The 18,218-nt window shown below is 41.3% G+C and overlaps 2 protein-coding genes across 2 annotated transcripts in view; both read right to left on the reverse strand.

Moving 5' to 3' along the window:
- Positions 1 to 10,128, reverse strand: part of LOC103804380 (tyrosine 3-monooxygenase-like) — a 33,692-nt gene extending 23,564 nt beyond the window's left edge. Inside the window, exons 1-5 of the mRNA XM_009076990.1 lie at positions 9,931 to 10,128; positions 8,898 to 9,072; positions 6,929 to 7,017; positions 3,304 to 3,371; positions 2,058 to 2,108 (exon numbers count right to left, since the gene is read on the reverse strand). Coding sequence (XP_009075238.1) covers positions 2,058 to 2,108; positions 3,304 to 3,371; positions 6,929 to 7,017; positions 8,898 to 9,072; positions 9,931 to 10,128 — 581 coding nt within the window. The remainder of the gene's footprint in view (positions 1 to 2,057; positions 2,109 to 3,303; positions 3,372 to 6,928; positions 7,018 to 8,897; positions 9,073 to 9,930) is intronic.
- Positions 10,129 to 13,584: 3,456 nt separating this feature from the next.
- Positions 13,585 to 18,218, reverse strand: part of PAH (phenylalanine hydroxylase) — a 36,502-nt gene continuing 31,868 nt past the window's right edge. The window contains exons 11-13 of the mRNA XM_009076989.1: positions 17,934 to 18,067; positions 14,622 to 14,737; positions 13,585 to 13,848 (exon numbers count right to left, since the gene is read on the reverse strand). Coding sequence (XP_009075237.1) covers positions 13,805 to 13,848; positions 14,622 to 14,737; positions 17,934 to 18,067 — 294 coding nt within the window. The 3' untranslated portion in view covers positions 13,585 to 13,804. The remainder of the gene's footprint in view (positions 13,849 to 14,621; positions 14,738 to 17,933; positions 18,068 to 18,218) is intronic.

Raw genomic sequence — 18,218 nt, forward strand, 5'->3', positions numbered from 1 at the left:
GGAATGGGCTGCCCAGGGAGGTGGTGGGTTCACCATCCCTGGAGGTTTTCAAGATGAGACTGGATGTGGCACTTAGTGCCATGGTCTAGTAACCATGGTAGGGTTGGACTTGATGATCTTGGAGGTCTCTGAACCAGGTTGATTCTATGATTCTATGATTACTTAGTTTCAAGGCCTTCCAAGAAATCGGGTTGAAGACAAAAACTCAGATCATCTCTACCCTTTGTTTTCTGAAAGCTATATTTTTTCACTTGGCTGAGTTTCATTTTTACAACCATGTTACAACCGAAGGCATCCAGCAACTCTTCAGAGTGAGCACCAAGGGAATTGAGTCCATGCTGCAAATTTCCCATTCAATTACATAGGTCTCAATGAAGTTGTGCTGCAATGCAGCTGAACTCAGGGCACAGCCTCAGGGGGCTGTGATAACAATTGGGAAGTCTAATTTTGGAAAGACAACCTGTGTTGCTGGGATTAGCTGTTTGGGGAAATGGGCAGACACTCCTTTAAAAGTCTATTCTGTTATCACAGTGGGTCTAATTCTAGGTGGAGGAAAGCTGGAATGACGAAGGTTGGCAGCAAAAGAGAAAAACAGGAAAGAACACAAAATTGAATTTTCTTAAATATGACATTCCCACACACCATCCCATGCCAAGATTGCTGGCTGGTCGTAGCAATCACGAGCATGACACCAACCATCAACCTTTGACTATTGAAAGATGCTATAAAAACCTACTTGAGCTTAATAAAATTGTGGCTGCCTGAATGAGTTGGATCCAAAGTTTATATGTGGTTGACGCTTTATGTGGAGCAGTAGATTTTGTTTAAAATAAAGTATCCACTGAAAAAGCTGGGGTAGCACTGAGGATGAGGTTCTAGCTTGAGATACCTAGTGTATGGATTTAATTCTTGGCATTGACATAAACTTTGTACATAACTTTGGGCAAATCACTTCAGCTCTAGCATTTTCATTTGCACAATTATAAAATGTGGTCAACATTCTTCATTTTCCTCACCTTTAGGCTGTCTTTCCATTTAAATTGTCAACTTTTGAACAAAAGTTCTCTCTTATTATGTGCACATGTGGCACCTTGCACAATCCCAGGACTCCGCTGTTAGTTGGGGCATTTGGGCACATTTATGCTTTGTAGTATCATACAAATGTGTAACTATTGCTGCTTAATGAGATTTGTTAAAGTCAGTGGGAGAAAGTGGAAATGGAGGGACATGAAAGGAGAGGTCCTTTCAAATTAGCCACATACTTCACATAAGGTTTGCAAACACACTTTGGATCAAATTAATTTTGACTTCATTCGTTGTTGTGGGTTTTTGGGGTTTTTTGAGGATTTTTTTGTTTGGCATTTTTTTTGTTTGGATTTTTTTGAGTGGCAAATCTTCAGGAGAAACAAAGCCTCAGTGAAGAAATGCTGCACTTCCGTAAAGATAACTTGCCATCATTTCAGATGACATCAAAGGCAATTTTGGAGTGTAAATAATATATCCTGGAAGGGTAGTCCAAAATTTCCTCTACCTGCAGTTAGAGAGAATGGTACATATTCATGTTAACAGCAATAAATACTTGAAGGAGAGAAAACAAGGTTCATCTGTCCTGTGGAAAATGAATTACCCACATCCTCTGAGTGAACTTTCATTCTATGAGAGGCATTTTCTTCTGGTAACAGGTTTGGAAAGGTGATATTTTTCTGAGTATCATATTTAGGTTGATTAGAGGTCAGTTAGAAGATCAGTATCATAGTTAGGTTGATTAGAGGTCAGTTAGAAGAAGTTATACTATAGGCTCTGGCTTCTGATATCTTGGTGGGATTAGCAGGCAGGGAGATGATCAGGAAAATGCATTTGGCTCCAGCAAGTGAAAAGTTAAGACCAGCCCTGAGATTTATGCAAAACAAATAACCAAAAGGTGACTTTTAACCAAGGAGTATAATTTGAGGTGGATATACCACAGCTTTAAAATGTTATAACTATTTCAGATTTCCTGGCTTTCCTGGGACTGCAGTGAAATGGCTCAGGAGTTGGAGCATAAGTAGCAAACTCACCAAGTTGCAGTCTCCTGTGCTGTGTACTCAATGCGAGGCAAAGGGTCTTCTCTGCAACAAAGAGAAGAAATAAGGCATGTATTTAAAGAAGTTTTTGAGTTCGGTTCCCAACTATTATTTTCTTTGCCTGCACCATGAATATTTGCTGTCATGAAGATAGAAACAGCAAAATAGTAAATAACTTATTTGTCTTGGTAGACTCTATTATGTGTATTCTCTCCTCTGTTCCAGTGCTGTGAGGAAACAGAGGGATAAGGTGAGAAAGGATGCTGTGTGCTGCTATACAGAAGGAATCAGAGACCTTCAGGCCTACTCTCACCTCTGCTGAAGGTGATCTAGCAACCAAAACATTATGTGTGCCTGGAGGGTCTACCACTGGAGGATGTGATCAGTACAGTATGATTGCAGAGAGGGATTCATAAACTCAACAGCAGAGTTGTCCAGGCATACTCCATGTGGTTATCACTGACAGAGTTCCCTTACAGGTAGTCTTCCCTCTTCTTCCTCCCTGTTGGTTCTTCAGTAGCTTTGAGTCAGTTCAGTCAGCTTTTGTACTGTTCTGAGCTGCAGCCTGGAATATCTGATAGCAGTGAGAAAACTGTACACAAAGAGAAGTCTCTCAAGACTTGGGAGATTTCACCAGTTCTTGGACACCATGAGGTGGATAATCCACAGTCAGTTCTACCTATACATTTGATTGACTCTGTCAGACAGCAGCATAATTCTGGTGAAAGTTTACACATAAAGGCAGAAACATTTTCAGGTTACTAGATGAGACCTGAGAGATTTCTATGGTTTTGGGTAACATGTGCATAGAGAGAGACAATTAGTAAAGCAAATAACAAAAGCAGTAAATTGTTTTTCATTGTGAAAAATAGATACCTAAATATTTTTCCTTGTAATTCCTTTAAAGAGGTTAGCCTCAGCTCAGGATCCAGTCCCGAAAGGCACAGCAAAATTGAAATTAAAGAGTCATCTTGAGAAATCACTTCTGCTGAGATAAAATCCAGCACTGAAGGAGATATGAATGCAATCCTAAGACTTTGATCTTGAGATATATTTGCTGTGTTGTGAGATAAGACTGTTTTGTATGGAGTGAAAGCTTTTGTGGCTGAATGCTGTTCTCTAAAAGGTGATCCCATTGATAACATTCACAAAAGATTACATCTCTTGGTATTTCTTGCACATGAAGTCTGAAAGTCATGAGTGGACCACTGAACTCCCTCTTCAGCAGCCTTGTACTTACGCTCTGTAATTAAAGGCAAGGTCAGCAAAGAATGCTCTCCGTTCCTTATACTCCAGGTCAGCAAATCCCTGAGTTAGAAAATAATGGGGGAAAAAAAGGTTTTACATTAAGAGAGATTTGTGGACATAAATAAATGTGCTAACAGAAACACTTAGCAAAAAAATAGGCCTTGAATGGGTTGTTTTCTCTGAGGCAAAGAACCTTCAGCCTTATGGGCAGGGTAAGCCAAAGTCTGCAATTTGTTATATCCATGACATTTTGCTGAAAACGTTGGGGCTGTGACCAGAAAGGAAAGTAAAATGGGTGCGTGGGCAAGTTTTGGTGTTCAGAAACACTGCATTGCAGACCTACAGTCAAATTTAGATGCAAACCAACTTAAAAATGGAAGAGAAATAAGAGTGTCACTTCCACTGGGGAAGAGCTGAATCTGAATCACTTCTTTCCTGTGCTAAGCACAAAGGTTATAATTTAGGGCTGTGATGGACATGAGGGTACCAAGCCAAGTGTCTCCTCACCAAAGAAGGTCACTGTGACTGCACAGTACCTCATGCTTTGGACAAAGAACAAGCCATCACTGGCTTGAAATCATTAGAACCACCACTGGATCTGTAGAAAGTACAGTATTTGTGCTCAGTGCCTCCTTGCTCATCTATGACTGTGTTATGATAAAGGCAGATTGATAGAATTATAGAATCATAGAATCAACCAGGTTGGAAAAGACGTCAGAGATCATTGGGTCCAAACCTACCATGGTTACTAGACCATGGCACTAAATGCCACATCCAGTCTCATCTTGAAAACCTCCAGGGATGGTGAATCCACCACCTCCCTGGGCAGCCCATTCCAATGCCTGATCACTCGCTCCATAAAAAAGTGTTATCTTTTTAAAGGGGAAGTTCACCTATTAAATCCTAGCGTTTTCTTTTGCCTCCTTTGTGTTTACTAGAAGTCAAATTTCAAGCAGGCTGTGCCAGGTATTGAATATGAATAGAGACCTGGAATCACATTCCTTTTAAATTCACATCATTCATAACAGGAATTAAATCTGAAATCTGGAACTGTATGCTAATAGAACTCATAAACCAGTGTTGATCAGCATCACTGTACAAATATTTATTGTTCTCAAATATTCAAAATTTACTGGAACCACTTTGCATCCTACAAGCCAAATTTGTCCCTTAGGTTTATTCACATAATTTTCAGTGTAGCAACAGTACCAGTAATACTGCAGTTAATGAGTATTGTGTGTGCAAATCCAAGGAAAGCACTGGATCCTGAGACCATGTTTATTTTTGTCATGTGTTAAGGATAATATGTTCATTCAGATGCCACCCTTGCTTTTCAGTGTCTGTGACAAGCCCATGCAAAACTCAGCCATTGGGCCACACTCACACAGATGCTGTGACACCTCAGCCTTGCCCCTGCTGTTCCAAGGACTCTGAGCAGCAGAACCTCGGAGACCATTACAGTCAGTGTCAGTGTGCCCCCAAAACTGGTGTCACAGTGATATCAGCTTGATTTTTTGGCCATTAAAGAGACAGTAAAGTGCAAAATGAAGCTGTGGAGATAGATTACCCAAAGTGTCTATCTGGTAGCAAATGTGTATGCAAAATCTTTGCTGAGCTATCTGCACATCAGCTGATTTGGTATCTGTCCATTTTTGAGCCGTGTTCACAAGCACAGTAAATCAGCCCATGTTGTGCTCACTCCTGCCATAGACAAGTGGTTTTCAGTACCTGAGGTAACTTATTTCAACTTGTGAGGTATTTCTACACTGCACTACATTCTGCAGTTTGGATTTATCCCCACTCAGTACTTTGGTAACTGCATTGCTGTTGCTTCCTCCCATCCATAGTGCTCACACATATTTGGTAAAGTATCAGGGGAACTTAGTCCAGTGCAAAGAATTCCCAAAGCACATTGATTTTGCTACGGAGAAACTGCCTCAGAGCTAACTTAGGAAAACTACACATACTTGGATTATTTCTATCAGAGAGATATGAGGAAGAATAAATAGTGTCCTGGTTAAGGAGGATATGAATCTCTCCTAGTGCACTATAGTTTGATAAGTGATTCTCAAAAAGAAGATTGGCTGGTAAAGGTTTTTTTTGTATTGCATGGAACTGTACATAACAAACAGCAAAACATTATATAGGTTAATAAAAGAGTCTAAACATTCAGACATGTAGAGAAGGGAATGGCAAAATCTTGCAGATTCTGTCACCACCCTCCTAAATCTTCCCTGCATTTTTCAGTGCAAAATATGTGCTTTTTTTCCTTTTTATGCATCATTTCTATGTGATGTTTGACAGAACACAACACTTCTGTGACCTGTCTTGTCAATCATCAAATGGCCCTTTGGAGCCCCTTTTGTGTCTGCACCTAACTCATATCTCTCCTAAAGTGGGAAAACCTCGATAAGAAAGGAGTGTTTGTTTGTTCCCAGTACTTTGCCTTACTATTATTCTCACTAGAGCAGGACCTTACAGTGCATATTTCCTCTTCCTTCTCTTAGAGTCTGTGCTTAGGGCAGGGCTAAGAGTACACACACAAAGCTGTTCTGAGTAAAATCCTTTTTGTAGTACACTCATAACCTAGACCTCCTGCCTGAGTCTCAGGGAAAACTTGTCACAAACATTCCAACAATATTTTGCAGAATAGTATCAATATATATGATCAAAATCCTGGCTCCAAAGACCTTGTGAAAGGTCAGGTGGAAATTAGAATTACAGCCTTTCCAACTTGCTTCCTGTTTAAACTTTAGATGCTATACCTCAGCTGAAATCACTAGAACTTTTGAGCTTGTCCAGTACTATTTAAATCTTAGTTCAGGTATTATGTTCATTAATCCATGCAGCCATGTATTTATCTGCTTTTCCATTTGGATGATTTTTGCAAGTTTAAGCATAATACTCTGGAACCTGAGGATCTAGCATTTATTAAGGACTAGCTCTTTGCCAGTTGTCCTCACTACCATCCTCTGGACATCAGCCCTTGAATGAGATTCCTGGCATATGTGAAGTGAAAAACGCAGACATGGAAGATCTGAAAGGTCAGAACATAGAAAACACAGAAATCAGAAAGCTGGGAACTTGACTCTCCTGCAGATCATCTAGCACAAAGTCGTCATGTTTCAAACGTATCGGGGTGAAAGAAAAAACACAGGATTTTTCTAAGCTCAACAATGAAATGTAAACTCATGCTAAAGCATATGCTGGATAGAAATAGCTTCAACATGTGTCTGATGTTAATCGTAAGTACCTTGGTGAATCAGGGCTCATAATCTTTTCTTAATATGAAGGTATTTATTCTGCAGTCCTTAATTCCACTGCCTTTATCCAGTAAAAGGATTTCAGTTCAGCCCAACCAGAGAAGCTGTGACTGCTCCATCCCTGGAAGTGTTCCAGGCAAGGTTGGACAGGGCTTGGAGCAACCTGGGCTAGTGTAAGGTACCCCTAACCATGGCAGGGGTGGAATGAGATGGTCTTGAAGGTTCCTTCCAATTGATCCTTTATTTTTTCTGTTCTTTCACCAGTATTTCTTTACTCCTGAGATTTTCCTTACAAAAATTCCCCTACAGAGAGTTTCTCTTTTAAAACTGAAATAACTGTGATGTTCAACTTACAGGGTGACCGTTGTCCAAACTGGGATCATACTTAGTGATCAGATGTTGACACTTGTCCAGATCTTGGATTTTTCTGGGGAACCAGGGCACTGCAGTGAAAGCAGGAAGAATTAAATGAGATGAGATCAAATAATTTTTAAAAGACACAGGAAATAAAGGTTGTGCTGAAGATGACAACCTAAGAACATTTATATCTACGTGTCACCATAGCTGTGACACATGTCAGTAGTTGCCTTTGCCAAGCAAAGTGACAGACTTGATGAAAAATTACCTGAAATTAAACTTGCAGTGAGAATCTCTTAGTTTTAACTAGTAGAAACAATTTGTAAAGGCAAAATTTTTTTTTTTTAAGATCAAAAGAGATGTTCTGTTTGACACAGGACAACAAATTAACTTCTGCATTTTGGATGTCAAAAAATATTTTGATCTTGTTGAAAAAGTCTTACATTTTCATACCTATAAAAGTGAAACAATATTTTAAAAGCAAAATGTGAAATTTCTAGAAACAAAACAGATCAAGAAGTATCCTGACTTCAAGGTTTGTTTCTTTCTGGCTCTTTCTTTTTCCCCAGCAATATTAATCTAGCATTACTTGAGTTTCCAAACAGTTTCCTTGCCATGGACTGGGAACATTTTCCGGTGACTAAATTAAAAATCAAGTGTGCTGATTTTAATTTCAGTACTGAAAAAGACTGAGTTGATATTGCTTTCTGATGTCAGGTTGATGCTGCAATCAGATTTTCTGTGTTACAGTTCAGAAAGGTCCATTTGGGATTCCCAGTTTCCCTGATAATAGTTATGACCTTTTGATATCCCATAGTACCTGGGAATAGCTTGGCATAAACTGCCTCTCATCACTGGCCTGAAGGTGAACTTCAAACAACACCCAAAGGGACCCAAACAGGTCTGCATCAGTTTAAAGTGCTCTGGGGATATCTGTCCTGCCTTGTCAAGGGTGAGAAACCCCCTAGAAATTCTGTATTCAGGGAACTCAACCTGTGAGCTAAACCCTCAGCCTTCTTATCTGCCAGGGACAGCTCTGTCACCCTCGGGATTGTATTACAGGTCTCTTACAGTTTCTTGTACTCACCAACCCCTTCCTGCCTGTAAACAAGCAAAATGCCCATCTGCCTCTGGAAACCTCCACGTCCTGAGGACTGATAAGGATGGTGGCTCAAATAGACCGCAGGCAGTGAAGTAACCACTTGCAGCACTCTGCCAGGTGAAAAGTCATTCCTGAAGTGTAAACTTTGAGGCCTCCAAACCTCCAAGCTTTTAATGTGCTTGGGAAAATGCCTTATGCTCTGTTGCATTTGGCAGTGGGTCTGTTCTCTACAAAAAAAACCCCAACTCATTCCGTGGATATCCCAACTTGACAAGTACCTTCTGGTGTTTCACCAGACTTTCTGTTGACCCTCTCCCTCTGGCATTCTACAAGCCTCTTGCAGGTTGTTGCATTTAGCTCTTTGCAGTGAAGGAGCAGTGTACCTCCAGACAGCCCTACTAGAGCTAGAATCAGTATCCATTACATCATAAAGAGGCAGCTACTGCTTTTAACAAAACCAGCACAATACATTACAAGCAAATGAAACATCCAGACCCTCTGCTATGTCACTGCATCCCCATCAAGTGTCGGTGTTCATCTTGAAGCAATCCATTCCCTGCACTGCTCTCAGCTCTTAGCACACAATCTTCCTGTCATTGAGGAGTTTCTAGTTTCTCCTCAGCTTTTTGTTCTGCTGCTTTATCCTTCTCATCTCCTTTTTTGCTGGAATGCTTTTCTCACCTCAGTTCTACTGGCTTTAATGAAGAATCTCTCTGCACCAATGGGAATGGGAAACAGCCATGCCGTGACAAAAGACGAATGCACACTCACCTGTTTTCCAGACAAATTAAATCACTATTAAAAAGCTAAATCTAAAAAAGTTACTTCAAAAGAATGGCACTAACAGATGCATACATTTCTTACCTTTTTCTTCTCTGCTGGTTTTCACATCCTCTGCTACTGTCTTTAAGGAGGTGATGAGGATACTAACATCAGCACTGTGAGCTTCACATTCAACAAAAACATCAAGGTCATCAGCATAGTTCTTGGGTTGTTTCGCTTGTCGGGTTTCAAAGTGATAGATCTGAGTTTCAAACATCTGCAAGAGCCAAATGTTCATATGAGGAAGCTTCTCTAAAGACTGGAAATCCAGGTAAGCCTAGATACATTTCTACAATGTCTTTCAAAGGTGAATAAAAGAGGTATTAACAAGAAGTGCATGTTGAGCAATGAAGTCAAATAATGTCTGGTTCAGAAAGAGTTGAAATACAGGCAGAGCTAAAGATTAAATGCTGTAGAATTAGGTAGAGATAGATGGGGATGAAAGATGAGATACTGTTGACTGTAGAATTTCATCTGTGCAGAAAGAAATAGCCAATGAATGTCTGGGTAACTCTTAAAACCCTCGCAGGATTAAAGCAGGTCTATTGAAGTCTAACAGCACCATAATCATCAAATAATTGTGCCCTATTAAAAATAAGCAACAAATACAATACTTTTGAGCTATTCATTTTCCCAGATGAGAGTCAGCACCTGGTAGGAGCACCCAGACTACATAATGCCTGTGTGTTTACAGCTCTTGTATTCTTTGTATCTCCTGCCAAATATGCTCCTAACATCCCCACAGACTGGGTGCTTGAAACGCCAACCACAACTGCTAGAAAAGAATAATAGACTGGTATCTGCTCTAAACAGCCCTTACATAAAGTGTTTGTTCTTCTAAATGACTGTGCCCAGATGCTCCCTCCCTCCAGACCACTGTCCCTTTTCACCCAAGAGACCAGACAACCTCTCTGAGCAGCTGTAGCAAAACAATGAGAAAGGGATAAGGCAGGATGAAGCATTAGGCAGGAAGCAGAAGGGGGAGGAAGGGAGAGATGTGGAGTGGGAGATGTGAAGGCAAGAGGGAGATGTGAAGAGAGGACTCAGTGGAGGAAGGGAATGGTGAGGTCTCTACCTCAAAGACTTTGGCTGCTTTAGAGAGCTCAATCTTCCTCACATTGCAGAGGGTGAAGGTTAGGATGAGAGTGGCTCTGTCATCCTCCCTGTTGGAGTCCAGGCTGCTTTGGTTGTTTGATGACTCTATGCCACACATCTCCTTCTCTTTGATGGTGTCTTCTTTTTGGTCTGAGATCCCTACCAAGTCAGTCTTCATTGGGAGATACGAGAATGGATTGCAGTTCCCAGATATTGAATGGAAATTGCCTGAGGGTGTGTTTCACCCAGCAAAATGGCCAGGGTTTTCTGAGGGACTGGAGATGCAGTATGTTTACATTGATGGTGAGATCAGAGCCGACAGACAGCAGTGAGGCAAACTGTGTGGTACTGTGTTAGGTGTAGGGGCATTTATGTTGGCCATGGCAGACACATCAAGGGAAACCGCCTGTGTAGGATATGCGCAAGAGCCCAAGATAACTCTCCTCCCCTGGGGAGCTTCAAAGCACAGTCCTCCTGTTGTTTGAAGGTGTCTGCAAGCTGCTCAACGCTGGAAATGGGCGCCTTTGTGGAGAGGCAATTAGCCTGAGCTCCATTTACATCTCCCAGTATGGACAGCCTTGCGTGAAGTCTGAGATTGCATTTCCTCCCCACCCTCTCTTACCTCACTGGGGACCTCTCTGCATTGTCCATACCTTCAGTGAACCAATGGGCTCTTTTCCCAAACCCTACCCCGATCCTGGATTGTGTTCCAGGGGTCTCCGGAGGGCAAGGGAGCACCTCAGAGGTGGTTGAATGGCAGTTACAAACTGAACAAGTTGGGTGGAGAAGAAGAGGGCTTTAAGGGTGAAAAAGGCTCTTCCCACTCCCATGTAGCCCCAGCAGTGGTGGCAAGGCTGGGCACAGGAGAAGCTGAGCCGAGTCTGACTATCTGAGTCAAAACTGGGCCTTTCCTCTGAAGGGTGGGTGCATGCATTTCACATCCAAGCTACAGGCATGGCAAAAACAACAAATGGTCCAAGGCCTCCAGCTCCAGCTCCATGTGGACTTGTAGGTGAAAGCCCTAGGGCTCAAGATGTGTGTTTAGGGCACTGGTCACAAATACTGGCAGAGCAGGGACATCAGGCTCCTATGGCTATCTTTGTGCTCTAGTATCAGAGTCCTATCTTCATGTGCTTGCACAGCACTAACCATCATTCTGCACATGAATTGAGGTTTCTCTGTAGAGCCAGGCTGAACTCATCAGCCAGTGGCAGAGTGGAAGCAGCACAGGCAGAGCTTCCCTCTGCATCCCTCTGCAGAAGTTGCACAGAGAGCACTAGCTTTCCAGGTGGTGAAAAGCCTTTGCCCAGCCAGTGGACACTCCAATAACACCTTGAATCCATACTTTGAACAGGCCTAGGAAGACCTCAGCTATGATGTAAGTCATCTCTGCCAAGATATCCCAAAGTCCAGTTTTCAGCACTCTTGGGAGCATCGAGGAGTACAGGAGAAGAGGCCTCAAGCTGGGTGCTGCAGTTTAGAGGACTATGCAGACACTGGAGCACAGAGTAATGTGGGTCTCTCCCACCCCAAGCATAGGCTCATCCTGTCCCATGCAACCCCTGGGTGGGTTCCTTAAAAAGCCCTGTTTGATCACCACAAGCAACCTGCTGTTTTTTCTTCTATTACCATTGCAGATATCTCCACCCTGTATAAGCAGAGTGCTACTCATTTGAGACAGACGCAGCATGAATATTTCTGTTTATTTAGGTTAATTTAGATGTTTACATTTGAACATCAAAATGTCTTTTCAACTCCCAGCATGGTTTGAAGAAGCAAAGAGGCAGGTTTTAAAAGAATGAACTCCTGCAGAGTGCTCCTGTGCTGTGCTTAATCCCTCTTTGAAACATTTCTGCATTCTTTGGGGAATAAAGCGTCCCTTCTCCAAGGCTGCTGCCAGACTTAGGCATCTTAAGACACCCAGAGGAATCCACCTCCCTACGTAACCTGTGCTGACAAGCTCTCCCCCCATCATAGTCATTGACCTTGGCCAAGGTCACTATAAAGAAGAAGGTCTTCAGAAAACAGATTCTTTGGTCACCTGAAACAGAGCTGGAGATGGGAACATCAAGAAATGTGATTGTAGTGGGATAGCAGAGAGGAAGGTTACTTAAAAGATTAGCTTGGAATAGGTTAGTCAGAGTAGTATTCGAAGACTTAAGGAGTATGCAAATATAGAGCAAGCTGGGTTTTGATGGATATTTCTAGGTTACTGCACACATTAAGAGGATTTTTTTTGTTTATATCAGTTTCATAATCTCGTCTGTATGAGTGTTAGTCACTCAGTGCAATAGAGCCTTTTTTTGGGTTGGAACACACCTCAGATGGGCATTCCCTCCTACCTGGCTATTTCATTCTGATTGACTTGGGTGGTTTCCTTACAAGGAGGAATTACACTGGTCAGATAATGCGAAAAGCATTTTCTTACACAGCTGTAATTTTCATTGAGCATGGAAATAAGAAGTCACTCATTAAGGAGTACTATTTAAAATGCAACTTATTTGTACTAGTTAAAGAGCTTGCATACAAGCTAATTTGTTCTGCAAGAAAATTTACTTTCAGGATATTTCCTCTGGCTATCAAACACTGAACATTTAACTTTTCCTCCTCTCTCAATCTTGCTGAACAGCCACATTATGCTGGAGCTATTGCTTAAATAACCTACATTAAGGGACACAGAATCAGACATGTGGCATCAATATTCTTCAACCATTCCATATGCACATAAAAGACAACCATGACTCCTGGGTTCTCAATATCACTACAGACCTAGTGCTGCTGTCACTCATTACAACAGCCAGAAGCAGAAGAGATTGGAAAGATGTCTGAGGATTAGTTTGAAAGACTTTACCATTGGAATGAAATTGTCCCTTTGTGGCATAGTTACCTTATGTGTTCTATTATATTAAGAGAGAAAAATATGGGCTACTTTGACCCTGAAATACATGCCTGGCAGGATTGAAAGATCTATACAGCCATTGTCATGAGAAAAAAAAAAGGGGGATAAAAAAGATACAGAGATAAAAAAGGTTACTTCAAAGCACAAAAATGGTACCATTTTACATAAGTATATCTCAACTGAAAAGGTGTCCAACTGGTATCCTTAGATTAATGCTGTTACCCACCATAAATGCAATGGAAACAGCTGTACTTTCTATCTTCTAAAGGATGATGCTTACATTAAAGCTCTATTGATTTTCAAACTATAAATACAAAATTAGTACAGTAGTAAGTATGAGATTCATGGACTTTCAAATCCCTTTCCATCCTTGAATCTTCTAGAAGAAATGTGACCCCAGAATCATGTTAGTATCGTGATGCAAAAATTGTTTCAAGCTGGAAATACTGCTCAGCTTTGCTTTGCTCCCTTCTCTTCCAATGTACAAGCTGATGTCCCTTCTTCAACTATGGAGCTAGGCATTATACAATCTGGATCAGTCCTAGAGATCATTTAGCTGATTTGAATGAAAGCTATTGGATAAACACAGGAAGAGCTTCCTGAACAGCAATGTTCTCTGTCCATGCTCAGCCATTGGGTTAAGCTGGAAACAATTTGGGTGCCATTTGCTTACTCCCCCTTCTGCTAACCTTTGGCACAAATATAGAGGTTTTTCCCAGATTCCCAGAAATAAGGTAATTTTATGCATTAGTAAGAAAAAATGGATTAGTGTCTGAAGGCCAAAAAAGTCAAGGGTCACCTGCAGATGTCTATTCCTCTGCTAATCTATGGTAATTAAGATATATAACATCAGCATTCATGCAGTACACTGGAAGATAATAGACCGAGACTAGATGAAGACTGGCATTTGAAGCTTCTAGTCAGTATGCAGTGATTAGCAAATTACAGAAAATCTTCATTTTATCTTCTGGAGGGCATTGCAAAGGATCCCCATCTCACCTGCAAAGGAAATAATAAGAGCACTTAATTCTAGAGACAGTCCCTTTCTATCACTCCTATCTATTTTTAGCCATTATATTCATTCCTGAAAGAATGAGTAAAGAAGTTCTGGATTGAATACATTCATTAGGGTCTTAGTGGAGTAAAATCTGTAGAGTCAGCCCTTTGCCCTCATCAGCCATACAAAATTGGCTCACAGTATCAGAGGCAGCCAGTGTTAGGGGGAATATGTATCAGAATAAAGCTAGAAATTCTTCCCCTGGACTTGACACTGGTGAGGCCACACCTTGAATACTGTGCTCAGTTCTGGGCCCCTCAGTTCAGGAGGGATATTGAAGTGCTGGAGCAGGTCCAGAGAAGAGCAGTGAGGCTGGTGAAGGGACTTTGTACCATGGTAGGGTTGGACTTGCTGATCTTTGAAGTCTTTTCCAGCCTGGTCGATTCTATGATTCTATGATTAAAGCCAAGCTTCTCCTTCTCTTCCTTACTGAAAACAACTAGAGTCACACATCAGAACCCATCACAAGGCCATGTGACCTTTCCTAGCATCTCCACTAAAACTGAGTATTTCAGATGTTACAAACTGCAGTCACATGGAAATGCTTGCTAAAGCTTGGCTAGAATTAGGAAGTAATTTTTCCATGAGAAAGGAGCTGTGTGTTGCTCTATCTTGGTCAGGTTCAGAGCATTAAATGGAACCAGATGGAATCTGCTTTGTGGTTCCTCTTTCTGACCCAAGTTTTAAGGAATTCAAGGTAACAAATCTTCCTTACTATTGATAGTGTCAGCCAAGTTCTTCAGCTGCTTTGCATTGTCCAAGACTTCAATCCTCTGGGTGTAGGGATTGTACCGAACAGAGAAAGGACGAGGGATTGTTTGAGCAAATTTCCTGAGGTAAAATACATAAACAAATATTAGGCTGAAAATCTTGGAGTTTTTTTCACTAAATCACCCTTTTCTTGATGTGTGCAATTGTTGATGAGGGGAATAAGAAAATCTGTGAGAGGAAATAACTGAAATTCCTCCTGAGTGACTGGAGACCTACTACATTCTGCAACACACTTGAATCTGCATTTGTCATTGCCACTTTGTTTTGTTCTGAACAGGACTAATTAAACCATGGACATGGCAACATTGCTCCTGGTAAAGGCCAATTGTACCATTGCTGGGATCTGCCAAGCTGGAAAACCTCATTTTCCTTTCAGTAATGTAAAATATAGGAATTCTGATCCAAAACTGTATTTTCTAGGAAAATAAGGTAAAACACCTACACCATCCTGGCATCCCAAGGAGCAATAAGAGAGCTAACTTCTGGCATGGTTGGTAGCAGCTTCCATATCATTTCAAAGGATGGAGTGAAGCATCATTCTTGCTGACCCTTCTTTGCAGCCTTCTCTGTTGCAAAATAGTTAATTCCATGGCAGAAGCATTAAGGTTTTGGTATCTTGGGAAAATATTAATTTACATAACCACAGAACTGTGGAAAGAAGGACTCTGAATGGGATGAGACAGTCACAGCTATTGTTCCAGGCTTCTTGTAGAGCCCAGCAGGATACTGGCTTATATATCTGCTTCGGATTACTGAAGTTATTGCTGAAAGAGGAAGGAAAGCACGCAGGAGCTGATTAGAGAGCCCCACTATACAGACTGTGACTCAACATGGTAAATCCCATGTGCCCAGAACAGTGGAATATGCTGGATTCCACCCCTCAAAATGCTTCTTCAGTTTAGACCTAATTATTATCAGCTAAGGCCATTGCCTCAAACAGAATTTAGTGCGAGCAGGCCACAAGGTGTGACAGTAAAAAGATATCATGATGACTAAGATGAATTTCAAATTTGGGTTCAAATTGAAGGAGGGGAAGTTTAGGTTAGATATTAGAAAAAAGTTTTTCCCTGTGAGGGTGGTGAGACACTGGCACAGGTTGCCCAGGGAGGCTGTAGCTGCCCCAACTCTGACAGTGTCCAAAGCCAGGTTGGATGAAGCCTTGAGTAACCTGGTCTGGTGGGAGGTGTCCCTGCCCAGGGCAGGGGGTTGGGACTAGATGATCTGTAAGGTCCATTCCAACCCCTACAATTCTATGATTCTATGAATTTAGTGGTCCCAGTCTAGATTTTCTAAGGGGAGAGCTCCAAATAGAACACAGTCTTCCTAACTCTCAGCTGAAGGTAAGATCCCAATTAGAAGATGAATGTCTTAAGCTGAAATCTTTTAGATCAGACTCAGAATAATTTTTCAGGAAGGTTTTCTATCACACACATGTCCAGGTGCAAGTCACTAACTCACACACTGGAGCAGCCCCCATACCTCTATTTCAATTTAACCACTTTTCCAATTTGGTCACTGAAACACATAAAAGAAGCTCCAAAATATTGTGTGCTCAGTAAGGCAGGATCTTCCACTTCCACAGAGAACTTACTGCTCAGTTAGAGGTGTACACAGAGAAGACAATCAGGATATTACTAGCACAGATAAGAAGAGAAGGTCGTCTTTCTCAGGTATTATCCCAGAGAAAAGGGCAAAGCTGCAGGCTTATGAAGAAGAAATCAGCAGGGGAGGTAGCTAAGAAGACCTTGGAGCTGGGGAGCTTGGGGCAGCAGAATATTTTGGGATGCAGTATGTGTTTATCTGTGAATGGTAGAGAGAAACAGGAGATTGCAGGTCTGGGATAAGTTCCTGTAAGGCATCTCCAAGTGAAAAATTTGCTGACTGTGAACGAAGGCTAACCCCCAGTGGCTTGACTACCATCCAGAAATCTGGTGATGTGTTGGTTTTTTAACAGGAATAGAAATACTGCTCTGAGATGAAAACCAAGCTGAACCCCAAAACACAATCTGAGCCATTGCTGTTTCAAGAACCAGAACTGAACCTGGACCATTATTTCAAAATCTTATTGACCTGGAACTGAATCTGTATTTCTGTCATAGATGACTGAAAGATTTACTGTGCAGTCTTGTAATCCTGTAAACACACTGCTGGTAACAAGCTGGAGGCTCTGAATTAAGCTAACCACGCAGGCCTCAGCATTGCAGTTCTTAGAACTGTTTGAAGTTTTGTTTATCTGTAATTTCAACTGTCTAATGACCACGTAACTATTACCTAATTTGTTTTAGTTTTGCTTAATTATGAATAGTTATGTGCTATAATGCCTACTGTTAATAACTTTTCATACAGGCAAAAATAGCACGTAAGTTACACTGTATATGGTGAACTAAGTCTGACCCTAAATTAATGCTGCAGTATAAAGGAGTATCAGCATGGGCTGACAACAGAGGCATTAAAGGCATGAGCATCAGATGATGCTGATGGTCCCTGAGCTATCAAGAACTCCCACTTGTCAGTTACTCACAGTAAAGCAAACCTGGGAGTTGAGAGAAAGCAGGTTAGAGGAAATAAAGAGGACAAAGACAAAAATACTTAACATAAATAGTAGTCGGAAGTAACAGAGATTTGGAGGCCAGTGTAAAGAAAACAAGAGATAAAGCATGTTAGAAAACATAAAAATTTCCCTGAGCAAACCCTGGGTTGAGGAGGAAGAAAGGAAGCACCAATACCTCTCACCTCCTCACAAAAGAGAGGTAGAAACTCCATTCATTAAGATCACAGTCCTGCTCTGAAGACCTCAAGGTGCTGATTAGTTCACAACTCCACCCCCACCACAAGACTGAAACTGTTGACTTAAGATGCAAAGAAAAGTGCAAGGGTGTGGACAACTTCAGAGGAAAAGGAGTAGCTAGTAGAAGACTTTTTTTACAAGAACTGTTAACTCTAGTAACGCTCAAGTGACTTTTTTTGCATTAATTAGCAGCATTGATCCTAATTGCAACTGAACTGATAACATTTTTTGTTGCATTTTGGTTAGATAGATGAAACAGTTACACTAAACACACATTCTAAGCTTCAAGTACAAGATATGTTCCCCTTATTGCTCATTTTTGCCAAAGATCTTTAGGACAAACTTCTTAATCTCCTTAAACATTGCACAGTTTTTTCTACTGCCTCTCCCAACGCCCATTATGGCAGTGGGATCCACTATATTTGCAACAGACAAGAAATAAGGTCTTCTCTGGAATGATTGGATTACCTTAGCTTATCTTTTGCATCTTTGAAACTTTCAGCAACATAGTAGACAGGCTGGAACTCAGTAACAGGGTACTTCTGCACAGAAGTCTTCTCCAGGACGAGAGGCTGAATCTCAGGCTTATTTGATAAACAATACTGTGAGGAAAAGGTGAGAAATTTATTTCAGTTGAAAAGTGCTTGAATGTGCTGTGACAGAAATACAGAGCCACTGAATGCCACCCCATTTCAGACAGGAAAGAGTTGTTCCTGTGGTATACAATGACATCACTTGCTAAGAAAGAAGCAG

Source organism: Acanthisitta chloris, unplaced genomic scaffold (genome assembly GCF_000695815.1).
Source record: "Acanthisitta chloris isolate BGI_N310 unplaced genomic scaffold, ASM69581v1 scaffold16746, whole genome shotgun sequence".
NCBI lineage: Eukaryota > Metazoa > Chordata > Aves > Passeriformes > Acanthisittidae > Acanthisitta > Acanthisitta chloris.